The sequence below is a fragment of the Rhododendron vialii genome, chromosome 12a, assembly GCF_030253575.1.
Source record: "Rhododendron vialii isolate Sample 1 chromosome 12a, ASM3025357v1".
NCBI lineage: Eukaryota > Viridiplantae > Streptophyta > Magnoliopsida > Ericales > Ericaceae > Rhododendron > Rhododendron vialii.
In genome coordinates, this window is record NC_080568.1 from 18,119,527 (window position 1) to 18,140,706 (window position 21,180).

Consider the following 21,180-nt stretch of genomic DNA (forward strand, 5'->3'; position numbering starts at 1 on the left):
ATTAATTTTTTGAGTGGTCTAGTAAAAAATCAGCTCGATCAGACAATTGCATGTAGTTGATCCAATCATTTAGTAATTTTTCATTCAAAATTTAGGATCCTGTGTTTGGTGTCTCCTACATGTATTGTAAGGCTTGTTGAGAAGAGCGTTTACTAAAAAAAATTTCTTCATTAGACATCTATAGGTATCGAAACGGTTTATAGTTGTAAAATATTTTTTGCGTGTTGATACCTATCGATGTTTGATCATAATAATTTCTTTTTTTGGTTACAAATAATTTTTTTTGATAAATGTTCTTCTCAACAAGCTCTACAATATATGTGGTTCAGATCAACGAGATACCGAGCACTAGGGCTATCCAAGAAAAATCGAAAACGGTGAAACTGGATCGGACCGAACCGATCCGTGACTTTTGGATTGGATCCGTAGATTAATGGTTCGGACACGAATTTGAAAATTGAAAAACCGTGAGATATGGTTCGGTCCACGGATTTCATTTTCAAACCATGAATTAACCAAACCGGACTGTGAAATATTTAAAAATAATAAATTAAACATATATGTACACACACACACACACACACACACATATATATATATATACACAGTCATTTTCAAATGAGGAGATCCTTATTTTAGTTAAAATAAGAACCTCTCCATTTCTTCCATTTTCCGTTCGAATTTTGATGATCCGAGCCGCTCAATGTGTTCAGAACGTGATTTTAAGAGTATCTACGAGGAATCAACAAAAAAAATGATCGGGAAGGATTTCATCCAAGCAATTTTTATTTGAACCGTTCGATAAAAAAAACTGCTCGGATGAAGCCTTTCCGGTCATTTTTTTTTGCTGATTTCTCGCGGGTACCCTTAACCTTAAAATCACGTCCTGAACACATTGAGCGGCTTGGATCATCGAAATTCTATCGAGAAAGGGAGGTCCTTATTTTATTAAGTTAAGGTGGTCGTTAGGAGAAAGAGACTATATATATATATATATATATATATATATAGACACACACACACACAAACCACACACACACACATAACGGTTCTGGGGACAATTAATTAGACACGCAAAAAACCACTCGTAATTTCCGATCAATTTTTGATAATCCGAGCCGCTCAATATGATCAAAACATGATTTGATAAATGGTTCAATTAAAAACTGTTCAAAATAAGCACTTCTCGATCAAATTTTTTTGCTAATTTCTCGCGAGCACCCTTAAAATCACATTCTGCACATATTGAATAGTTCGGATCATAAAAATTTGATCGGAAACTATGACATTGAGATTTGGGATATATACATATATATATATATATATATATATATATATATATATATATATAGAGAGAGAGAGAGAGAGAGAGAGAGAGAGAGAGAGAGAGAGAGAGATCTTCAAGTAAGGACCTTATATGCGGACCTCCCTATTTCTCACATTTCTCGATCGGATTTCGATGATCCGAGCCACTCAATGTGTTCAAAACGTGATTTTAAGGATACTCGCGAGAAATCGGCAAAAAAAATGACCAGGAAGGGCTTGATTTGAGCAGTTTTTATTTGAACCGTTCGATAAAAAACAAACAAAAACTGCTCGGATGAAGTTCTTCCCGGTCTTTTTTTTCGCTGATTCTTTGCGAGTACCCTTAAAATCACGTTCTGAACACATTGAACGGCTCGGATCATCGAAATTCGATTGGAAAATGAAGGTCCGCATTTTATTAAAATGAGGTGGTCTTTATAAAAATGGGACTCTCTCTCTCTCTCTCTCTCTCTCTCTCTATGTGTATATATATCACACACACACACACACAGTCAGTCTCAAATGAAGGAGTCATTATTTTAGTTAAAATGCGGACCTCCTCATTTCTCCCATTTTCCGATCGAATTTCGAAAATCCGAGCCTCTCAATGTGTTCAGAACGTGATTTTAAGGGTACTCGCGAGAAATCGGCAAAAAAAATGACCGGGAAGGGCTTCATCCGAGCAGTTTTTGTTTGAACCGTTCAATAAAAAACAAACAAAAACTGCTCGGATGAAGCCTTTCCGGTCATTTTTTTTACTGATTTTTCGCGGATACTCTTAAAATCACGTTCTAAACATATTGAGCGGCTCAGATCATCAAAATTCAATCGGGAAAGGGAGGTCCACATTTTATTAAAATGAGGTGGTCCTTACGTGAGACGGACTGTATATATATATATATATATATATATATATAATATTTATTAGTAAATAATTAGAAGTTTTTCAGTAATTTTATCTAAATGTGATACTATATTGTATCAATATATAGCCTCAGCAGGAAACTGTATTGCATTACTGGGGCGTAAATAATTCTCACGCGGTATATAGTTACTCGTTCTCCTTAGTAACGACAGATTATAATGCTTGTTTTTTTTGGTGGCATGAATTTATTTTTATGGTTGGATTTGCAATTTAGTGTTTATAGGATGTAATCCGCGGATAAAATCGGAATTGAACCGTGACTCATGGATTGGATTGGATTGGATTGGAACCGAACCGTAGAATTTTTGGTCCGGACACGAATTGTATTTTCTAAAATCCGTGACCCGCAGATTAGGATTGGATTCATAGCAATTCGGACCGCAGACAGCCCTACCGAGCACATAATAGTCTATCTTTCTTTCAAAATTCATTCAGTATTTAGAATCCTTAATTATGAATTAAAAATTAAAAGATTAAATCAACCATACACAATTTTTAATTGGGTCAATTTTTACGAAACTGATTATTTTTAAATTATATTGAACCACTTCGATTATTTGTGCGAGGCTCGAAAGTACCGTATTCTGCCTCTGCAAATTGCAGCGAGTTTCCCTCACTGCAGTGCAGGGACTCCAAGTCCTCCAAACAGAGCCTTGCCCCGAGCCGTTTCAAGTCCGGCATGCTCTGCCAAACAGTCACACACCCCAGACACAAACTCTCTCACTCTCTCTCTCTCTCTCTCTCTGTTTGTTCTTGGTATTGATCAATCGAAGAGTCACTGATCATCGGGATTCCCGATACTCCGGTGCCGTTCAACCCCTTTCCAGACGCCGAACGTTTTCTGCCTTGGACTCCTAAGGCAACTTGGAAGCTCCAATTCGTTCTTCTACACAACTACTAAATAGAGGTTCTTCGAGAAATGAAATGAACTCAAGTATCTAAGTGCTTTGGCTACCACTTATTCCACTTCTAATTTCCGTACGACACCAACATGGTGGAGTCAGGTGGCAGCTTCACCTTCCTTTCTTCACTTCACTTCTATTCTATCTATCTTTGATTTCTCAGTCCTCAAACTAACCTTGATTTATTTACTATTCATTTATTTGCATGAATTTAGGTTTAGAACGTTCCTCCCATTTTTTCTGCTGAATATTATCTCCATTAGAGTTGATTGTTGGTCATGGCAATCGGCGAGGACCGATTGATTGCCAACTATTGTGATTATTTTTTCCTGTGCTTTACTAGCGACAGTCGGTCCGTCTGTGGTACATGGATGGAATTGGAGCAAGTACTAAATGCTGTTCTTGGGCTTAGGATATAAGTTGATATCTATCTAATGTTTTTAAAGGTACGATGGGCTTTGGATATAAGTTGATATCTATCTAATGTTTTTAAAGGTACGAATAAACCATTTCTCGAGTGGAGGAATGTGTATTGATCAGAAAACAGACGCTTGGAAGTCGAGCATAAATCGAGTTGAATGTAAATATCCGTATGTATCTTAGATTTATTGTATGGAGTTTAGGGAAGGGCCGGGATATTTTGTACACACACACACACACACACACACACACACACACATATATATATATATATATATATATATATATATATATATATATATATATATATATATATCTCATTTTGTTAAAATGAGGGACTTTCATTTCCCGATCAAATTTTGAAAATCTGAACCGTTCAATGTGTGCAGAACGTAATTTTAAGGGTCCCCGCGAGAAATCAGCAAAAAAAATGACCGGAAAGGGCGTCATCCGAGCAGTTTTTTTTGAACCGTTCAATGAAAACTGCTCGGATGAAGCCCTTCCCGGTCATTTTTTTTGCTGATTTTTCACGGGGACCCTTAAAATCACGTTCACTTTGAGCGGCTCGGATCATCGAAATTCAATCGGGAAGGGGAGTCCCTTATTTTATTAAAATGAGGGATCCCTCACCGGAACCTAACTCTATATATCTATCTATCTATATTATAAAACAGAGCGGTTTTTATCTACCCATACAAACATGAGCACCTCTACAGCCATCTGATCGCCTCTAATTAAGATCTTAGTCATCCAATTATTTTTCCTTTGATAGTATACTAGAGAATCTTTCTCCTTTGATAATATGCACGATAATTTGGTTTCCAAACTGTGATTGCCTTTTAATTTTTCATTCACACTATAAACCTACAATAATGTTTCTCTTCCTATATTTCCTTTTCTTCCTTTTTTTTTTCCGCCAACCTTCTATATTATAAAATAGAGCGATTTTTGTTTACCCATACAAACAAAAGCACGTCTCTAGCCGTCGGATCGAAATTCCAATAGATTACAATCATTGAATTGAATCATTGATTCCAACTTGCTAACAAGTCTCACGTCTGTCTACCCGTTTCAACCTGTTTTCAATAAGTTACAGTCGTTTCTGTCTTCCTCTCTCTTCTCACCTCTCTCCCTCCATTGTTGCGGTCTTTATATCGATCTCTCCCTCCCATAACCCACTCTTCGGCCCACTATAAAACATTCAACGCCCACCAACTCATCCAACGTTTCGGATTGGAGCCCCCCTCAATTTGTCGCCGATTGATCGCCTCAATCTCTGTACACATCTTCTCCATATCCTCGAAAAAATTAATTTGGTTTTCTCTCTATGGTAAGAATTCCCCCATCCTCAATTTCACACTAGACTAGGGTTTTCCTAAATTGTTGTTTAATCTTCAAAACAAAGAAAAAATAGAACGAAAGAAATACCATTACCAGGCTTGGTGTTTTCAATTGTTGTTTAATCCATGAAAAAGTTTAATGTATTGAAGTTTCCGCTTTTGATTGGTTTATTGAAGTATGAGTTAGTGTATAGAAATTTTAGCCTTTGATTGGTGTATTGATCGATGTGTTAATTCTTGAAGTTCAATAAAACGATTATCAAGCTTGGTAGTATATGGGTTCTTCATGTCATGGCCTGTATATAGCCAATTTATATAGCTTGGAGGTATATGGGTTCTTAATGTCTGAATCCTGACAAAAAAATTCCAGTTCTTCATGTCATGGCCTCTTGGTTTATACATTAAAAGTTTTGATATAGATTTTACTCTTTTTTGTCTGGAAGGCTGAAGCAATGGCTAAGGAAAGACAAAAGGGAACAGTAGTAGTCTAGCAGATAAGGGAAAGAAAAAGATAACCATTGCGGGGAAGGGAAAAGAAAATTAATATCCAATGGTATTTGATAAATAAAAAAAAATCCAAAAAGAAACATGTTTCCATAAGAGAGAGAGACGGGGGGGGGGGGGGGGGGGGGGAATGATCAATTTACTTCAATTGTTTCAAAAAAAGTATCGCGCCATGCCTTTAGTCTTTGTTTAGAATGCGTTGCGCTGTGCCTTTAGACTTTGTTTAGAATGCGTTGCGCTGTGCCTTCAGGTACGGGCATCCACTAGTATATATATACGGGGCGGTTCCGAGGACACTTAAAAAAACCTTTAAAAAAACACTCCAAATCTTAATCTCATAGTTCCCGATCAAATTTTGATGATCCGAGCCGCTCAATGTGTTCAGAATGTAATTTTAAAGGTGCCCGTGAGAAACTGGCAAAAAAACTAACCGGGAAGGGTTTGATTTGAGCAGTTTTTTATTGGACCGTTCAATAAAGTTCAATAAAAAACTGTTCGGATGAAGCCCTTCCCGGTCTTTTTTTTGCTGATTTCTCGCGGGCACCCTTAAAATTACGTTTTGATCACATTGAGCGGCCCGGATCATCAAAATTTGATCGGGAACTATGAAGTGTTTTTTTAAGAGTTTTTTTAAGTGTCCCCGGAACCGCTCCGATATATATATATATATATATATATATATATATATATATATATATATATATTTGGGTGTGTGTGGATGGATAAAATAGGAGCTTGAGGAAAAAGAGGCAAGGAGGGAAGCAGAACAGTGGTAAATGTAGATGATCCCGAGACAGAGAGGGTTTAGCCAGGCCTGTTAACAAGTTAATTGAAGTGCTTAAGTTATACAAGGATAACATTTGTCAGTATGTGTTTTACTATGAAGGTTTCCCGGCAGTGCGCTTAGTCTTTTCCTAGTTCTATTTGATCATAGCGTAACAAAGTTCTGATATAGGTGCTCTTTAGTCTTTGGCTGTTTACAAATTTTGACTAGAAACTTTTATCAAAGTTAGTTGCACACTGATGACAATTGAACTATAGCTTCATTTCGTGTAGGTACAACGTACTTGGACACTCTCCCAAAACTTAAGCTTTTTTGGTACTTCAATTGGCCTGCTCCAACCTTGTATTCCCAAATGCATTTGAACTAAAGTTTCATCATGCAAATTCTTACTAAGAATATATTTACCTTTGAACTCTATAATTACTGTACCTCCATATTTTGTAAGAATTCGCTACAATTACCTTTACATGAATAAAGTAAAATTGATATCTAAATTCAAGAGGGACTGGCAATCGTATGCAAGAATTCCCACATCTATATCGTTCTTTCCTTTGAAAGTATACTGTTAGATCTTGATCATAGCCTTTTATTACTGGTAGCACCCGGCAAAGGAAGTTGTTGAGAATGAAGTTATATATGACTGCAATTCTCTATTCCATTTCAGGTTACAATATCGATGATCTGGTTCGAGAAGCTCAAATCCGGTGGTTGAAGCCAGCAGAAGTGCTCTTTATTTTACACAATTATAAGGAAGACCAACTTACCCATCGGCCCCTTCAAAAACCAGCAAGTAGACTTCTTGGTTGTTGTATCTTATGGATAATGGCATGAAAGCCTGCCTTCATGTTAAGTCTACTGCATGCGTCTAATGTTTTCCATTTTGCTGATTGGAATCTTCAACAGGTGGATCTTTGTTTCTTTTTAACAAGAGAGTCCTTCGATTTTTTCGTAAAGATGGTCACAACTGGCGCAAAAAGAAAGATGGGAGAACTGTTGGTGAAGCACATGAAAGGCTCAAGGTTAATGCCAGTATAAATATCATACATTTCGAAGCATTTTTCTGAAATATGCTGGACATGCATTACGGCATTCGGATCTTGGCTGTTTTAACCTTACAAAATGACCGTATAAGTTTGCATCATTATGTTTTATGGAATCCTTGACTTTTGCACCTTTATGCGTATTCCAATACTCTTTCGTGCACTCCAAAACAAAGTTTCCAGAGGCCAAAGTGCAAGGCTACTTAGGCGAGACTGTTGACCTCTCATGAGGCGAGGCTTAAGCTTCAAGGCGTTGAAGCATAAGCCTTTGGTGTTTTTACTTTTTATTTATAAAAAGTAAAATCCACTAAAATTGCCATAAACATAGGGGATCTAAAGGTGTCTCACAAAAAAACAAAAACAAAAACAAAATAGTAGATACAATTCACAAAAAAAGCATGTTAAGGCATGAAAACATAACTTTGGAAAACATTCTAAGACGTTTCGCAAGTACGGGAAAGCCCTTCGTCTTTGCCCCAACAACTTGTATTGAACCGATTCCACTTAGGGGAAAAAAGAACAGACTCCACTCAAGGCAAGCCCCAGTATTGCCTTTGAAAACAGTTCTCCAAACCAGGTTTTGCCACTCCTACCACGGATAAGGGAGCTTCCAGACAACACTAAAAGTCAACCAGATTTTCGATTATGCTAGTCAACCAGATTTTCCATTGTGCTAGTTCTTTCATGTGTATCAGAAATCTAATTTTTGCTGTTTCATGCTCTTGTAAACCATGAAAGTTCGATGGGGTTTCCTTTATTTGACGTTCTCAGCCTGATTGAAGTCATTTTAGTTAACAATTTTCTGTGTACAGGTTGGAAATATTGAAGCTTTAAATTGTTATTACGCTCATGGGGAGCAGAATTCCAAATTTCAGAGGCGTAGCTATTGGATGTTGGATCCGTAAGTGTACTTTGGCATATCTTAGCTGACTGTTATTTCTTATATGTGAAAGCTTTTCCGAAACCATTGTTCCTTGGATGTACTGGCTGTAAGCTTACTCGGTACATCTTACTCAATTATATAAGAATTGCTGATTTTTAATTCCACATGCCCCAGCTCACGATCTGTATCATGCTAACTTTTCAGCTTTCCAGAATCCACACTAAGTAGCCTTCCAAAGTGTAACAAATAACAGATTTGACCTATTTCCTTCATATGTACAAGGGTTAATCTGCTTTTTCTTTCCCCCTCTTATCTCGCTGATTTCCATCCTCATCTATTTGGTTTCTAAGAATATAATTATGTTGTGATTTTGGCAGGGCGTATGAGCACATTGTTCTTGTTCATTATAGAGAAATTAGTGAGGTTAGTTTCTTCTCTACTCCCAGCTTGGATTCATCATTCTAAGTCCTGATATTTGTACTTCTTCTGCTTGGTATTTGGTGCTTCTTGTCAGGGTTGCTTTGTTTGGCCTAAGTAGATTGTTTGAACTTGCTGGGCCTGAAATGTGATCGTCATTGTAGGGTATATGATTTTTACATTTGAGGCTTATTTTGTAACTGCTTCTTGACCATGTGTATCAGGGCCAATATGGATTTCTCACTCCCTAGATTTTGATGGCCACCTGAGTAAAGTGTCCATTCTGTCTGTGGGTGTATTGTTAGAATTGGTAGTTTCTATATACAGCTCAGTTGGAGCAATTGCGGACAGAAATAAGCTATTTTGTTTTCCCCTCGTGAATCATGATAATCATTGCAAACACTACTTACCATTGACATTGCCAGTTGTATTCATGATTGCAGGAGAGGCATGGTTCTGGATCTATGTCTTCATGGTGGTTAGCAGGATCCACTTCTACATGCAATCAAAGTCCCAGTGCCCTTGCTGCTCAACATCCTGCTGCTGCTGCTCTCATTGGTGAAGTATATGAACCATATCAGAGCCCAGGGGCTGTAGAAGTTAGTTCTGATGCAGTCGTCCAGAATAATGGGATGGATCACTTAGACAGGATTGCAGGAACGCCAGAGATTAGTAGTTCATCTGAGCTTGAAGTAGGTCAAGCATTGCGAAGGCTTGAGGAGCAATTAAGTTTGAATGATGATGGCTTTGAAGAAATTAAGAACGAGAATTCAAATGATTTGGACTTGATGCTAAATTATCAGTGTAGATATGTTCCATTTCCTGATGATGAAATTGATCTTGTGTTGCAACAAGAAACCGGTATGTGACATCTGGTGCTCAGTATAGTCAAAATGCACTTGTTTGCTCATGTTTTGCGAAGTTGTATTCGATATGTGTCCTCTTATCTGATTTATCTCCTATGTTGCTGAATATGATTTCATATTAGTTAATGGTTCCCATTTCCCTCGGGGTAGTGTCCATTATTATACATTGATTTTTTAGACAGTTGTTGAGGGATGATCTGAACCTTTCAATGTGTCGTTAAAGTTGCCCTGCATTGGACACGCAATCTCGTCTCGTCTCATTATACCCCTCAAATGTTACTTTGAATATTTATTTAGTAAGAATAACTTATGCTTATGATTAGTTATGTAATAAGGTGGATGATTGCGAAATGAGATTGGAATGCTAGTGTTCTTAATTGTTCTTTTTCAGCCTTGAGTAATTAAAAATTCTTCCTTTATGGTTTGGCGTCCATTTCTTTTATGTCTTTTTCCTTTAATCGCTTTGACCCATAGTTAATTGCTGGTTGTCTACAACGATAAAAATTTCCTCGTTGCAGTTTATCCTTGTCGGTATTTGATATATTTTGTCTTCATGAATATGGCAGGTACATACTGGTAGAAAATGGGTCAAATGAGCATAGAAAAGCATCAACTCCACTAAAATCGTATCTTTCTACCTTACCACATTGATTGGTGGAGAGGCAATAGAATATGCAAATTTCAATCTCTGGGGATCAAAATTTCTACCTTATCATGACTTCCCTTTGTATAACAAAATAACAAACAAGATCACACGTGTTTGAAGCCATCTGATATACTCTGGATGCCTCCAACCAGGGGCAAACACAAGAGGGGTGCATATCGCACAGCTTCAAACACATGTGATCTTAGCTATTTGTTATTTTGTTATACAAAGGGTAGTCATGATGTTTGCGAAAGGAAGGGATTCTTCAACAATTGAAGTTGAAGACTTGAGGATTTTGATCCCTGGAGATTGAAATTTTCATATTCTATTGCCTCTCCACCAATCAATGTGGTAAGGTAGAAGGATACGATTTTACTGGAATTGATGTTTTTCTATGCTCATTTAACCTATTTTCTACCTGTATGTACCTGCCATATTCATGAAGACAAAATATATCAAATTTATCTTTGTAGACAACCAGCAACTATGGGTCGAAGCGATTAAAGGAAAAGACATAAAAGAAATGGAGGCCAAACCAAAAAGGAAGAATTTTTAATTTCTCAAGACTGACAAAGAACAATTAAGAACACAAGCATTCCAATCTCATTTCGCAATCATCTACCTTATCAGATAACTAATCATAAGTTATTCTTACTAAATAAATATTCAAAGTTACATTCGAGGGGTATAATGAGACAAGACGAGATTGCGTGTCCAATGCAGTGCCACTTTTGGACAACTGCAGAATAAACCCCTTGAACACAAGACCTCCTGGTGAAATAAATACATCAGGCTTTTCTCAGTACTAGATTGTGTAATATGGGAGTTCTTTCTTGACGCATATTCGTTTCTGGATAATCATTAATAAATGGAACACCCTTTGTATTTAAAAGCTAATCCTTGTGATACATGCCAGCACAGCGGAAGGTTGTGATGCCATCATAGTTTGTTTGAAATTTGTTTATATACTTGATGATAGTTAAATTTGAGTTGTTGGGTATTGGTTGAAATCATCTGCCATATTGTTGCATTCTACTTAGGCCCACCATAATTATCAAACTCATGTCTTCTCCTACCAAGACATAATGTCTTGTTTTTCCGACCAAGACATTTAGTTCTTGATAAAGCATTCAAAATAATAGGCACTTAGTGGAAAAGCCATCCAGGCTCATATACTAGCTTTGGGCTTTATAATTTTGTAATTGGCTTTATAATTTTGTAATTGATCCAAGTGGGACAGGCTCCAACAGTTTCCAAATTAAATTTAGGCATATGTATGTCATTACAGTTGTTTACCTTTTTTCACTCTCTTTTTCAGGGGGGAATGGGGAATTTAATCACCAACTGATGGTAGAAGAGTTTATTGTTGAACGAAAAGACTCTTTACCTTGGAAGGAGATACTGGAGTTCCCTCCAAGAGCGGAGTTCCAAGAGAAAGATATACATACCTCAGACAGAAATGTGAGAGAGAAACTTTAGTTATTGTTGTATGTTCCATCATTTTTCCTTCTCTGATATCCTTTCAAAACTTGTATTCAGATCAGTTCTTGCCTTCTCTAATATCCTTTGGGAACTTGTATTCATGTCTATTCGTGTCTTTATACATGGTTCTTTCTGTTAGTACAAATAGAAACACATACTGGAAAATAATAGTAAAAATTGTGCGCATGTGTACACTTGCAGATGATACATTGACCTATATGCGTATATGCTATTGCCGTCATCATCTTTTTATTTTTTCTTACATAATCATCGCATTTCCCATTCTTGTAAAGCTAGTATTTGTGCTGCTTTCATAATGGGTTGATATTTTCAACAGGGCTGTGTGCTTCAAGTCCAAGAAATTCCTAGGACAGATTTTGGCAGACCGAATTCTCCAAAGTGTAATACCATTGTAAGTTCAGGAAGTGTTAGGAATCTGCAACCTTCAGTATCCAGTGAATATCCATCGAACTCTGGGAGTCCTTTTGAATTGTCAACTTCCATCTCACAGTCACAAGATGTTGAAAATTTCAAGTATCCAGCATATTCTCCTCTTACGAACTTTCTTTATACCAACCCTGACTACTTCCCAGAACCATTTGACCAAAGTCAGCTTGGGATTGATCTCGGGGCAGATTCAAGATTAACCATTGCACCAAAACAGAAATTTACAATTTGCGAAATATCTCCAGAATGGGGCTTTTCCACTTTTGCTACGAAGGTAGGATTTTCTCTTCCAGTAATGCAATTTTTCAGTTAATCAAATGTTGAAGGTATAGTTTGTATATTTTTCCTACATTTTGATCATGTGTAAATGGAAAAAAACAAGAAGAGGACTTATCTTGTGGTAGCAAGTTTTGTCCATGAAAGAAACTGATTCTCCAAAAAACGACTTTTGCGATATGTCTTACCTTGAATTAGGATGTTTTGTCCTTAAAACAAGTTTTGACACTTGGAGATTCAGTATTTTTTTTTATTAGTAATAATTTTTTTGAAAAGGCATCAAGGGGATGACACCTATGTACAAAAGAAAGCAAAGAATAAAAGGCCAAAAAGTGGACAACCCGGAAAAATTTCTACTCCATCAAGAGAGCCTATGCCCCATTCTAAACACCAAAAATTACTAACATGTCGCGATCTAGGGAAGGATTCTTCTTCCTCGGCTCCCAACTAAACAAACTAAAAAAGGAAAAGACATTTACTGTTTGGCACCACATCATTTGTCCACACCTCTTCCTATGAAGCATGATGTCCCCACCACACCATCTCCTCATCCATCCAAAGATAATCCTCCAATGCCCTCTCCCCTGTCCATAAACAACTGAAATATAGAAGGCTGAGCATCTGTTAACTGTACATCCCAAACCAAACGTGCTCCGAAAATTTTACCCTTCTCCCTGCCCCCACCTTTATGTTTGTATGCCTAGAAAACTCAACGCAACCTCTCCTAATGCCTTCCAAAGCCCCACCTCACATGACACGCGGATTTTGTGCGAGGACCATGCTGCCCAACCTTCTCCATGCCTGAGCACACACCACTTTCCTCCACCTGCTACCCCTTGGCAAGCAAATCTCCATAACCATTTTCCCTATACACTTTGATTTAAAGCAGTGAGTCTCCTCACTCCTACACTCCGTTCTGAAATGAAGAACAGACTGTATCCCAACCCACAAAATGGTACTTAAACTCCTCCCCGAAACCAACCCAAAGAAAATCTCTTTGTAATTTCTCTAACCATTTTGCCACCAAGATAGGGATAGTGAAGACTGGCGTAAAGCATGTAGGCAAGCTCATAATGAGTGTCATCCATCCTTCGCCCTTTCGACAAATACTACCTCTTCCAACCTGCAAGCCTTTTCTGAAATTTATCAACCACCGAATTCCAAACTGCCATAGATTTCAATGGGGCACCCAAAGGAAGACCCAGGTAAGATGAAGAGAAAGAACCCACCTTGCAACCATTACCCCTGCTAATAAGTGAATACCATCAACCTCCCCCATAGGACTAATTTCAGACTTTCCCCCATTCACCTTCGCCTTGAGCCTGCACACTGCCTCAAAGCATATCAATATATCTCTCAGATAGCCTTTTAACACATCCGTACCACAAAAAATAATGGTATCATTTGCATATAAAGAATGAGAAACGACTACATCATCTCCATCAACCCTACCTGTCCTAGAACCCTCCAGAAAACCCCCTTCCACAGCAAATCATCTTACTTAATACGTACATAACCAAGATAAACAAGAGACGTGGTAAGGGGTCGCCCCTGCCTCAATCCTCTAGTTGACTGAAAGAAGTCAGCAAACAGTTCACCAAAGTCAATAATCTAGCCTTAGATATACAAAACTTGATCCATCCCAACCACTGAGTCCTGAACCCCATTCTCTCTGTAACATATAACAAAAAAGTCACAATTAACATGGTCATAGGCATTTTCAATATCTGACTTGCACACTAGCCCCGGTTCCCCACTCCGCAACCTAGAATCCACACATTCGTTTGCACCAACATGGCATCCGAAATATGCCTGCCTTCCACAAAAGCACTTTGAAACTCCGAAACAACTTTGCGCTACACTAACCTGAGCATGATCGCCAAGACTTTAGTTAGATGTTTATATGCTACCCCAAGAAGACAAACAGGTCTAAATTTCCAAATATCCTCTGCACCACCTTTCTTCGGTAGCAAAGCCACAAAAGTAGCATTCAAGGTTTTCTCAAACTCCCCATGCACCGCAAAATGATGAAACATACCCACAACCTCTACCCTGACATGCTCCCAACAGTGCCGAAAAAAGGCCAAAGTCATACCATCTAGTCCTGGGGTCTTATCACCATTCATTAGTTTAAGCGCTACAACCTCCTCCTCCTCGGGAAACGCCCTCTCCACCCAAGTAACATCCTCATGTGAGATAGTATAAAACTCCATGTCATCCACCCTAGGTCGCCAACCTCCCTCCCTAAATAAATCGGCAAAAAACAGACACCCCCCACCAAATATCCTCCTCACTGTCCAAGATCAATTCCCCCACTCTAATCCGGCCCATGAAATTGCAAATCCTGCTAGCATTCACCATTCTATGAAAAATTCTTGTATTTCTGTCACCATCACTCAGCCATAAATTCCTCGACTTCTGTCTCATACTGACCTCTTCTAATCTAGTGATACGCCCAAATTCTTCTTTCGGCCTATCTCTCAACTCCTCCTCGCCTAGCCCTCTACTGCTCCACAGCACAGTTTGAAGACATCAGACATTAAAAACTTCTTCATCAAAACAAAGTATTGTAATCCCATTTTCAGGGGAAAAGTAATTGATTTCTTGCGACCTATTTTTCTTCATGGAGGCTTTATGCCACCTGTATAGTCAATATGATATTGCAAGTGCAAATATCCAATGACTCTGATTTTCTTCCATTCATCTTTCTTTTGTAATGCTGTTATTTTTGTCAGGTTTAATTTACAATTATGAGTTGAAGTTGCTTACTACAGGTTGTCATTGTCGGGTCTTTTCTCTGCGATCCATCAGAATTCACATGGACTTGTATGTTTGGTGACATCGAAGTTCCTATCCAGATCATCCAAGAAGGTGTCATATGTTGCCAGGCCCCTCCTCGCCCTCCTGGAAAGGTGACTCTTTGCATCACTTCTGGCAATAGGGAATCCTGCAGCGAAATCAGAGAGTTTGAGTACCACGATGCTCCAAGTAGTTGGGCTCACTGTAGTTTGTCCCATTCAGAAACAACTAGGAGTCCAGAAGAAATGCTCTTACTTGTCAGGTTCGTGCAGACGCTTTTATCTGACCTTTTGGTACAGGGAGATATTAATGAATCCGTCAGGGATATAGTGGGAAAATCCGGAGCTGGTGAAGATCCATGGGGCCATGTTATTGAGGGTCTTTTAGATGGCAGTTGGACTTCGTCTGGTACAACAGATTGGCTTCTGGAAGAAATTTTAAAAGACAAGCTGTTGCAGTGGCTTTCTTTCAGATTGCGGTGTGGTCAGCAGGGGTGTTTCTTGTCCAAGAAAGAGCAAGGGGTAATACACATGGTTGCTGGATTGGGCTTTGAATGGGCCTTAAAACCCATTCTAAATTCTGGAGTTATTGTAGATTTACGTGACGTTAATGGATGGACGGCCCTTCATTGGGCTGCACGTTATGGAAGGTGAATTTTAGTCTCCTTAGTAATTAGTGGCAGATAAACAGATTCATGTATTTTAGAACTAGTACCAAACCAAAATAAGTCTTTTCTCCCAATCAATTGGGATCGGCTAATGTCATCTGGCAAACTCTCTAAGATATTAAAAAAGCACTTCCATTCATTAGTTTCTGTCAAGCATCAAATAAGCAGTATAATTTCATACAACATGTTGGGAATGTTGCTTCAGATAGGAGTACACTTTTTTCTGTCGACGATTAGACTTAAATGTCAAGACTCAAGTAGCAGTGATTGCTGAAGAAAAGGTTTTGTTTACCAATTGAAGGAACTGGAAGGCGGCACTTATAGTAAATAACCCTACTTTAAGTTTATCTGAGATAATTTAAGACGCTCAGTTTGTTTCTATTTGAACTACTTTTTTCTTTGATAGTCACTAGGAGTGTAAGAAGTATGGATCCTGTTGGTGGTTACAATGTAGCTTGAACTTAAAGCTCTACTATAGTCCTCTTGTTGTGCTTAGGCCATGCTGCAGGGCTTGGTTGATTACTGGTGGATTTTTTGTAGGAATATATTTGGCCGTTCTGGCATACATAGTAGAGTGTTACTAGCAGCAACTGCTGACAAAGGATTTTCTTACACATTGAAGGAATTTAGAAACTTGCTAATGGTTCTTGTTTGCATACATAGCCAGGTGCAATATTTTTCGAATAGTTGTAAATGGTTATAGATGGATTTGAGGGTAATCTGTAGGACATTAGTTTTTCTGTTTAAACTACTTCTGTCTTTGATACATTTTTGGTGATTACGGTGTAGATGGGAACATTTCAGACCACGTTATTGGCAGTTGCTGGAACGTTGGAGCTTTAGCATATTCTTGTGGTGTTCTCATCGTCTGCTTAGATTACATTCAAGAGCTATTAGGCTTTAGTCAGTTTTTCAATGGTTGTCCCTCCGTATCTTGTCATCTGGATGGGAAACCCTGCTATTGGTTACTTTTCACCTCATCAATGTCATCTGGAATGGAAACCCTGCTATATTACTTTTACCTCATCAAAGCCATATTTTTACCTATCCACTTTAAAGCATCATTAAGCATCACTTGCATATTTCATTTTCTTCTTTCACATCCTGTTGCACCTACATAGTTTGAGAGGTCTAGACCAATATAAGTATGAAGTGTCAGATCACCACTTGTCCCAAAATCTTTAGTTGTTTTGAATTGGGCCTGGCAATTAGTGTCATGCCATCCAATAGGCACCCCCGTATGTAACCCAGTCTTGCTCGGTAAGATTCAAAATGTATAGAGATGAGTAGAATGCACGTACGTAGTGATAAGCTTTTACTGCTCTCAGAGCATATCGAAGACCTAGCGGTTGAGGTTGAAAGATCGCCACAATAGGATTTAAGATATCAGAGACAGAATGAAGAAATTTTAAATGGGACAAAGAAAGCAGAAGAAAGCTTTCAAGTACCTCTTGTAATTACATGACAGAAGGCGATTGAGCAACTCTTCTAAGCTTGGTGGACTATTTTTCTTCAAAATCTTCCGTGCCCCTGCTATTTACTTTAAACCAAATTCCCAACTCGTGAGCTGTATTAGAAGCTTCAAAGTTCAAACTTATTAGCTTGGTTGACCACCAAACAACATGTTGATCACGTTACTTTGACTGAGAGACACAAATTTGTTATTGCTCCTTCAATGACTAGTTGAATCAGTTTAGAATCAACGACGATGATGTTTATAACAACCTTTTGGTTTTCTTAAATTGTGCTTTAGATGAGTTTTTATTTTGATAGGATTTACTAGGCCTTCTTCTAGTTTATGGGAATAACTGTTTTAAGTGCACCTTCAAATGGTTTGCAACAGGGAAAAAATGGTTGCTGCACTCATGGCATCTGGTGCATCAGCTGGGGCATTGACCGATCCCAATTCGGAGGATCCAAAGGGTAAAACACCTGCATCCCTTGCTGCCGCCAGTGGACACAAGGGACTTGCGGGTTATCTTTCCGAGGTTGCCCTAACGAGCCATCTTTCATCCCTCACATTGGAAGAAAACGAGCTATCTAAAGGCTCTGCTGCGGTGGAATCCGAAATTGCTCTAAGTAGCATTTCAAAGAGAAGTCTTGCTTCAAATGAAGATCATCTTTCTCTCAAAGACACTTTCGCTGCAGTCAGGAATGCAGTTCAGGCTGCTGCTCGTATACAAGCTGCATTTCGTACACATTCTTTCAGGAGAAGGCAAATGAGAGAAGATGCTGCTGCTGCTGCTTGTACTTTAGATGAGCATAATATTCTTTCAAGTGATATTTTGGGGATGTCGGCTGCATCGAAACCAGCTTTCCACAATGCACGCGATACCAATACAGCTGCTCTTTCCATTCAGAAGAAATATCGAGGTTGGAAAGGTCGGAAGGGTTATCTGGCATTTCGCCATAAAGTTGTGAAGATACAGGTACCATGTTTCTTTGTTTGCAAAATCCTTGTTTACAAAATCCCCAAGGCCCCATTCAGTTGGTCAGAAAGAAAGGCGAAGATCGGGAATACGTGACTTTTCTGCCCTTCTTATTTGTTCAAATAACAGGAAACCTGCAGAACCACGTCTTTGACTTTCCTGTTAGGATTAGTTTCCGCTAAAAACTTGTCCTGGAAAATCAGAAGACTGTACACGAATCTTGTTTTGAAACAGTTCCCTACTCGATTAAACTACTGCATTTTAGTTTTCTTAGAATATCCTTATCGACTGAACACATTCGGGGAATCATATTTCCTTTTACTTCACTCATGGCACTAAAATTTTCTCAGGAATAATTTTGATGCACCAAAATTTGACAACTTAATGGAGCCTGGTAGCCATCACACCGCACGGAAAGAAAGACCTAATATTTCAGCACCAAGAATTTGACTTAATCTTAGATAGATGAAAGCACACTATAACAGATATGTTGAATAACATTATACATTCATGAACTTCTAGCATGTAATGGTCCCTTTTGGAAAATTAATTTACGGTTATTTGCTTCCATGCCAATATCAACCTACAACATGCATTTGGAAGTGCTTGAGATATCCATATTGAGAAGAAATATGTGAAACCCACCCATTAGTTAATTGAAGTCTTCGAGATTTTGGCTCTTAGGCAACGTACTTGTATTTTCAGGCTCATGTTAGAGGTTATCAGGTTAGGAAGCAATATAAAATAATCTGTTGGGCTGTTGGTGTCCTAGAGAAGGTGGTTCTAAGATGGCGCAGGAAAGGAGTTGGATTGCGGGGATTTAGGCCTGAGATGGAGTCCATTGATGAAAGTGAAGAAGAAGACATACTCAAAGTGTTCCGCAAACAGAATGTGGAAAAAGCTATTGATGAGGCCGTCACAAGAGTGCTGTCCATGGTTGACTCTCCAGACGCACGTCAGCAATATCGTCGCATGCTCGATAGATACCGTCAAGCTAAGGTATTAAGGTCTCATACACTGTTCTAGCATTCGCACAAAACTCTCATTTATATAGAGATTATTCCCCCTGCCACCCTTTTCCTAAGTGAAAATGGGTGCCATTGCGTGATATATTTCACCTATAGGGAAAGTATTTGATCGAGGAACCAAATATCGTTGCATGGCGTCTAAGCTTTTTTTTTCGCAGGAGACCTAAATGAAATACTAGTGGAATTCCAAAATTCCGATGTTTGCACTTAAATATATTATTTTCACCAGAACATGTTCAAAAAAATCTACGAAACTTCCCAAAATATTGAAGGAGCATTGTTTTGACGACTAATAGGAAAACCCAACAATGACGTTTTCATACATTCCCAATTCTTTGACGTTCCTGTTCTGTACTGGTTACGTTTTCGTAATGTTTTCGAAACGCTTCCTTTTCCTAGCTAAGCGAAACAACATTCCAAGACATAATGTGTCTGCCTCCATGCCTGGTGCAGGTTAACAACAAACTGAGTAAATGTTTTCTACTTTTCTCCAATATTCAATCCTTAGGAGTAGTTTATTTGGAAAATGGCTGGAACTTTAACCTGATGAAACTTAGATGAAAATAAAGCCTGATTGATAAATTTGCTTTGGTTATATAAGCTATTTAGTTTTCCAATCTGGTGATTTAATAGCTGTCGTTTACAGAATGCTCCCTGACTTTTAATTTCAACCATAAGATTCAATGATCAGTTCAATTAATCTTGCAGGCTGAAAAAGGCTCGGGAAGCGAATTAATAACTTCTCAAAGTGATGTCTCTTATATGGGAAGTGGAGATGCATGCAAGTACCCGTAGACTCGTTATTTTGTTTGATAACTTAGGTATCCGTCCCGTTGAACCAACTGATCCCACTATACTGGCGGGGCTCCAATAAAAGCTGGGGCAATTATATAGAATCCTCTTTTAACTTGCATCCTCTTTTAGTAGGCTCTTCTTTCTGGTTAAGTCTGCGTATGGTGTTTCTGGACTACTTCTAACATAAGCTGTCAGATTATTTTCTGGTTTAGTCTGTATATTGTAGACTGTTCAGTCTGTATTACTGTATTCTATATTTTTGTGGTCGGCTTGTTCAGGCTGTATATTGCTTAGCAAAAAAAATTGTTGTCACCAGAGTGTACACACACTCTCACTCTCTCTCTCTCTCTCTCTCTCTCTCTCTCTCTCTCTCTCTCTCTCTCTCTCACACACACTCACTCACTCACTGACACAAGTTTTGTGAGGGATCCATTTTGGAATTTCATGTAAATGATCGGAGTCCTTTAATTTGCTTATAAGGTATTCTTAAAATATATATATTTAAAAAATTGAACGGCTCCGATCATTTGCGTGGAATTCCGATCATTTGCGTGAAAGATCTCATCTCAATGAGATCTTTAATATGGTGTAAAAAAAAATAAAAAATTATTTTTTATTTACATTATTTTTTAGTTTAAAAATGTGAAATAAGTACTTATTTTTTAAGAAGGTGTTCTGGAACGGGCTCTTAGTGAGGGTTCCTTTACCAGTCTACCATGCGGGCCTCCCATTTCTTGAGCAAATTTCAATTATCCGAGCCGCTCAAAGTGGGCAAAACGTGATTTTAAGGGTTTTCGCGAGAAATCAGCAAAAAAAATGATTGAAAAAGGCTTGATTTGAGCAGTTTTTATTGAACCGTCCAATGAAAACTGCTTCGATCAAGCCCTACTCGGTCTTTTTTTTTTTTTTGTGCTGATTTTTCACAGGTCCCCTTAAAATGACGTTCTGATCACTATGAACGGCTCGGATCATTGAAATTTGATCGGGAAGGTGAGATCCGCATCATAAAATTGTCTGGGATCTTGGAGTGTGTGTGTGTGTATATATATATATATATAGTCCGGATCAAGTCCACACCCCTTCCCGTTCACACCTCCCATTTTCTGATCGAGTTTCGATGATCTGAGCTGCTGAATATGATCAAAACGTGATTTTAAGGGTACCCGCGAGAAATCGGCAAAAAAAATGATCAAGAAAGGCTTCATCCGAACAGTTTTTGTTTGTA

At 38.3% G+C, this 21,180-nt stretch overlaps 1 protein-coding gene across 1 annotated transcript; it reads left to right on the forward strand.

The window, feature by feature from the left end:
• The first annotated feature begins 2,826 nt into the window (after positions 1-2,826).
• Positions 2,827-20,204, forward strand: LOC131310039 (calmodulin-binding transcription activator 4-like). The gene is made up of 12 exons (XM_058336831.1): positions 2,827-3,234; positions 6,845-6,970; positions 7,084-7,199; positions 8,033-8,121; positions 8,481-8,526; positions 8,964-9,381; positions 11,351-11,493; positions 11,852-12,235; positions 15,012-15,685; positions 17,547-18,132; positions 18,838-19,131; positions 19,869-20,204. Exons 1-12 carry the CDS (start codon positions 3,222-3,224, stop codon positions 19,953-19,955), a joined length of 2,976 nt encoding a protein of 991 aa, XP_058192814.1. The 5' UTR covers positions 2,827-3,221; the 3' UTR covers positions 19,956-20,204.
• Positions 20,205-21,180: the final 976 nt, after the last annotated feature.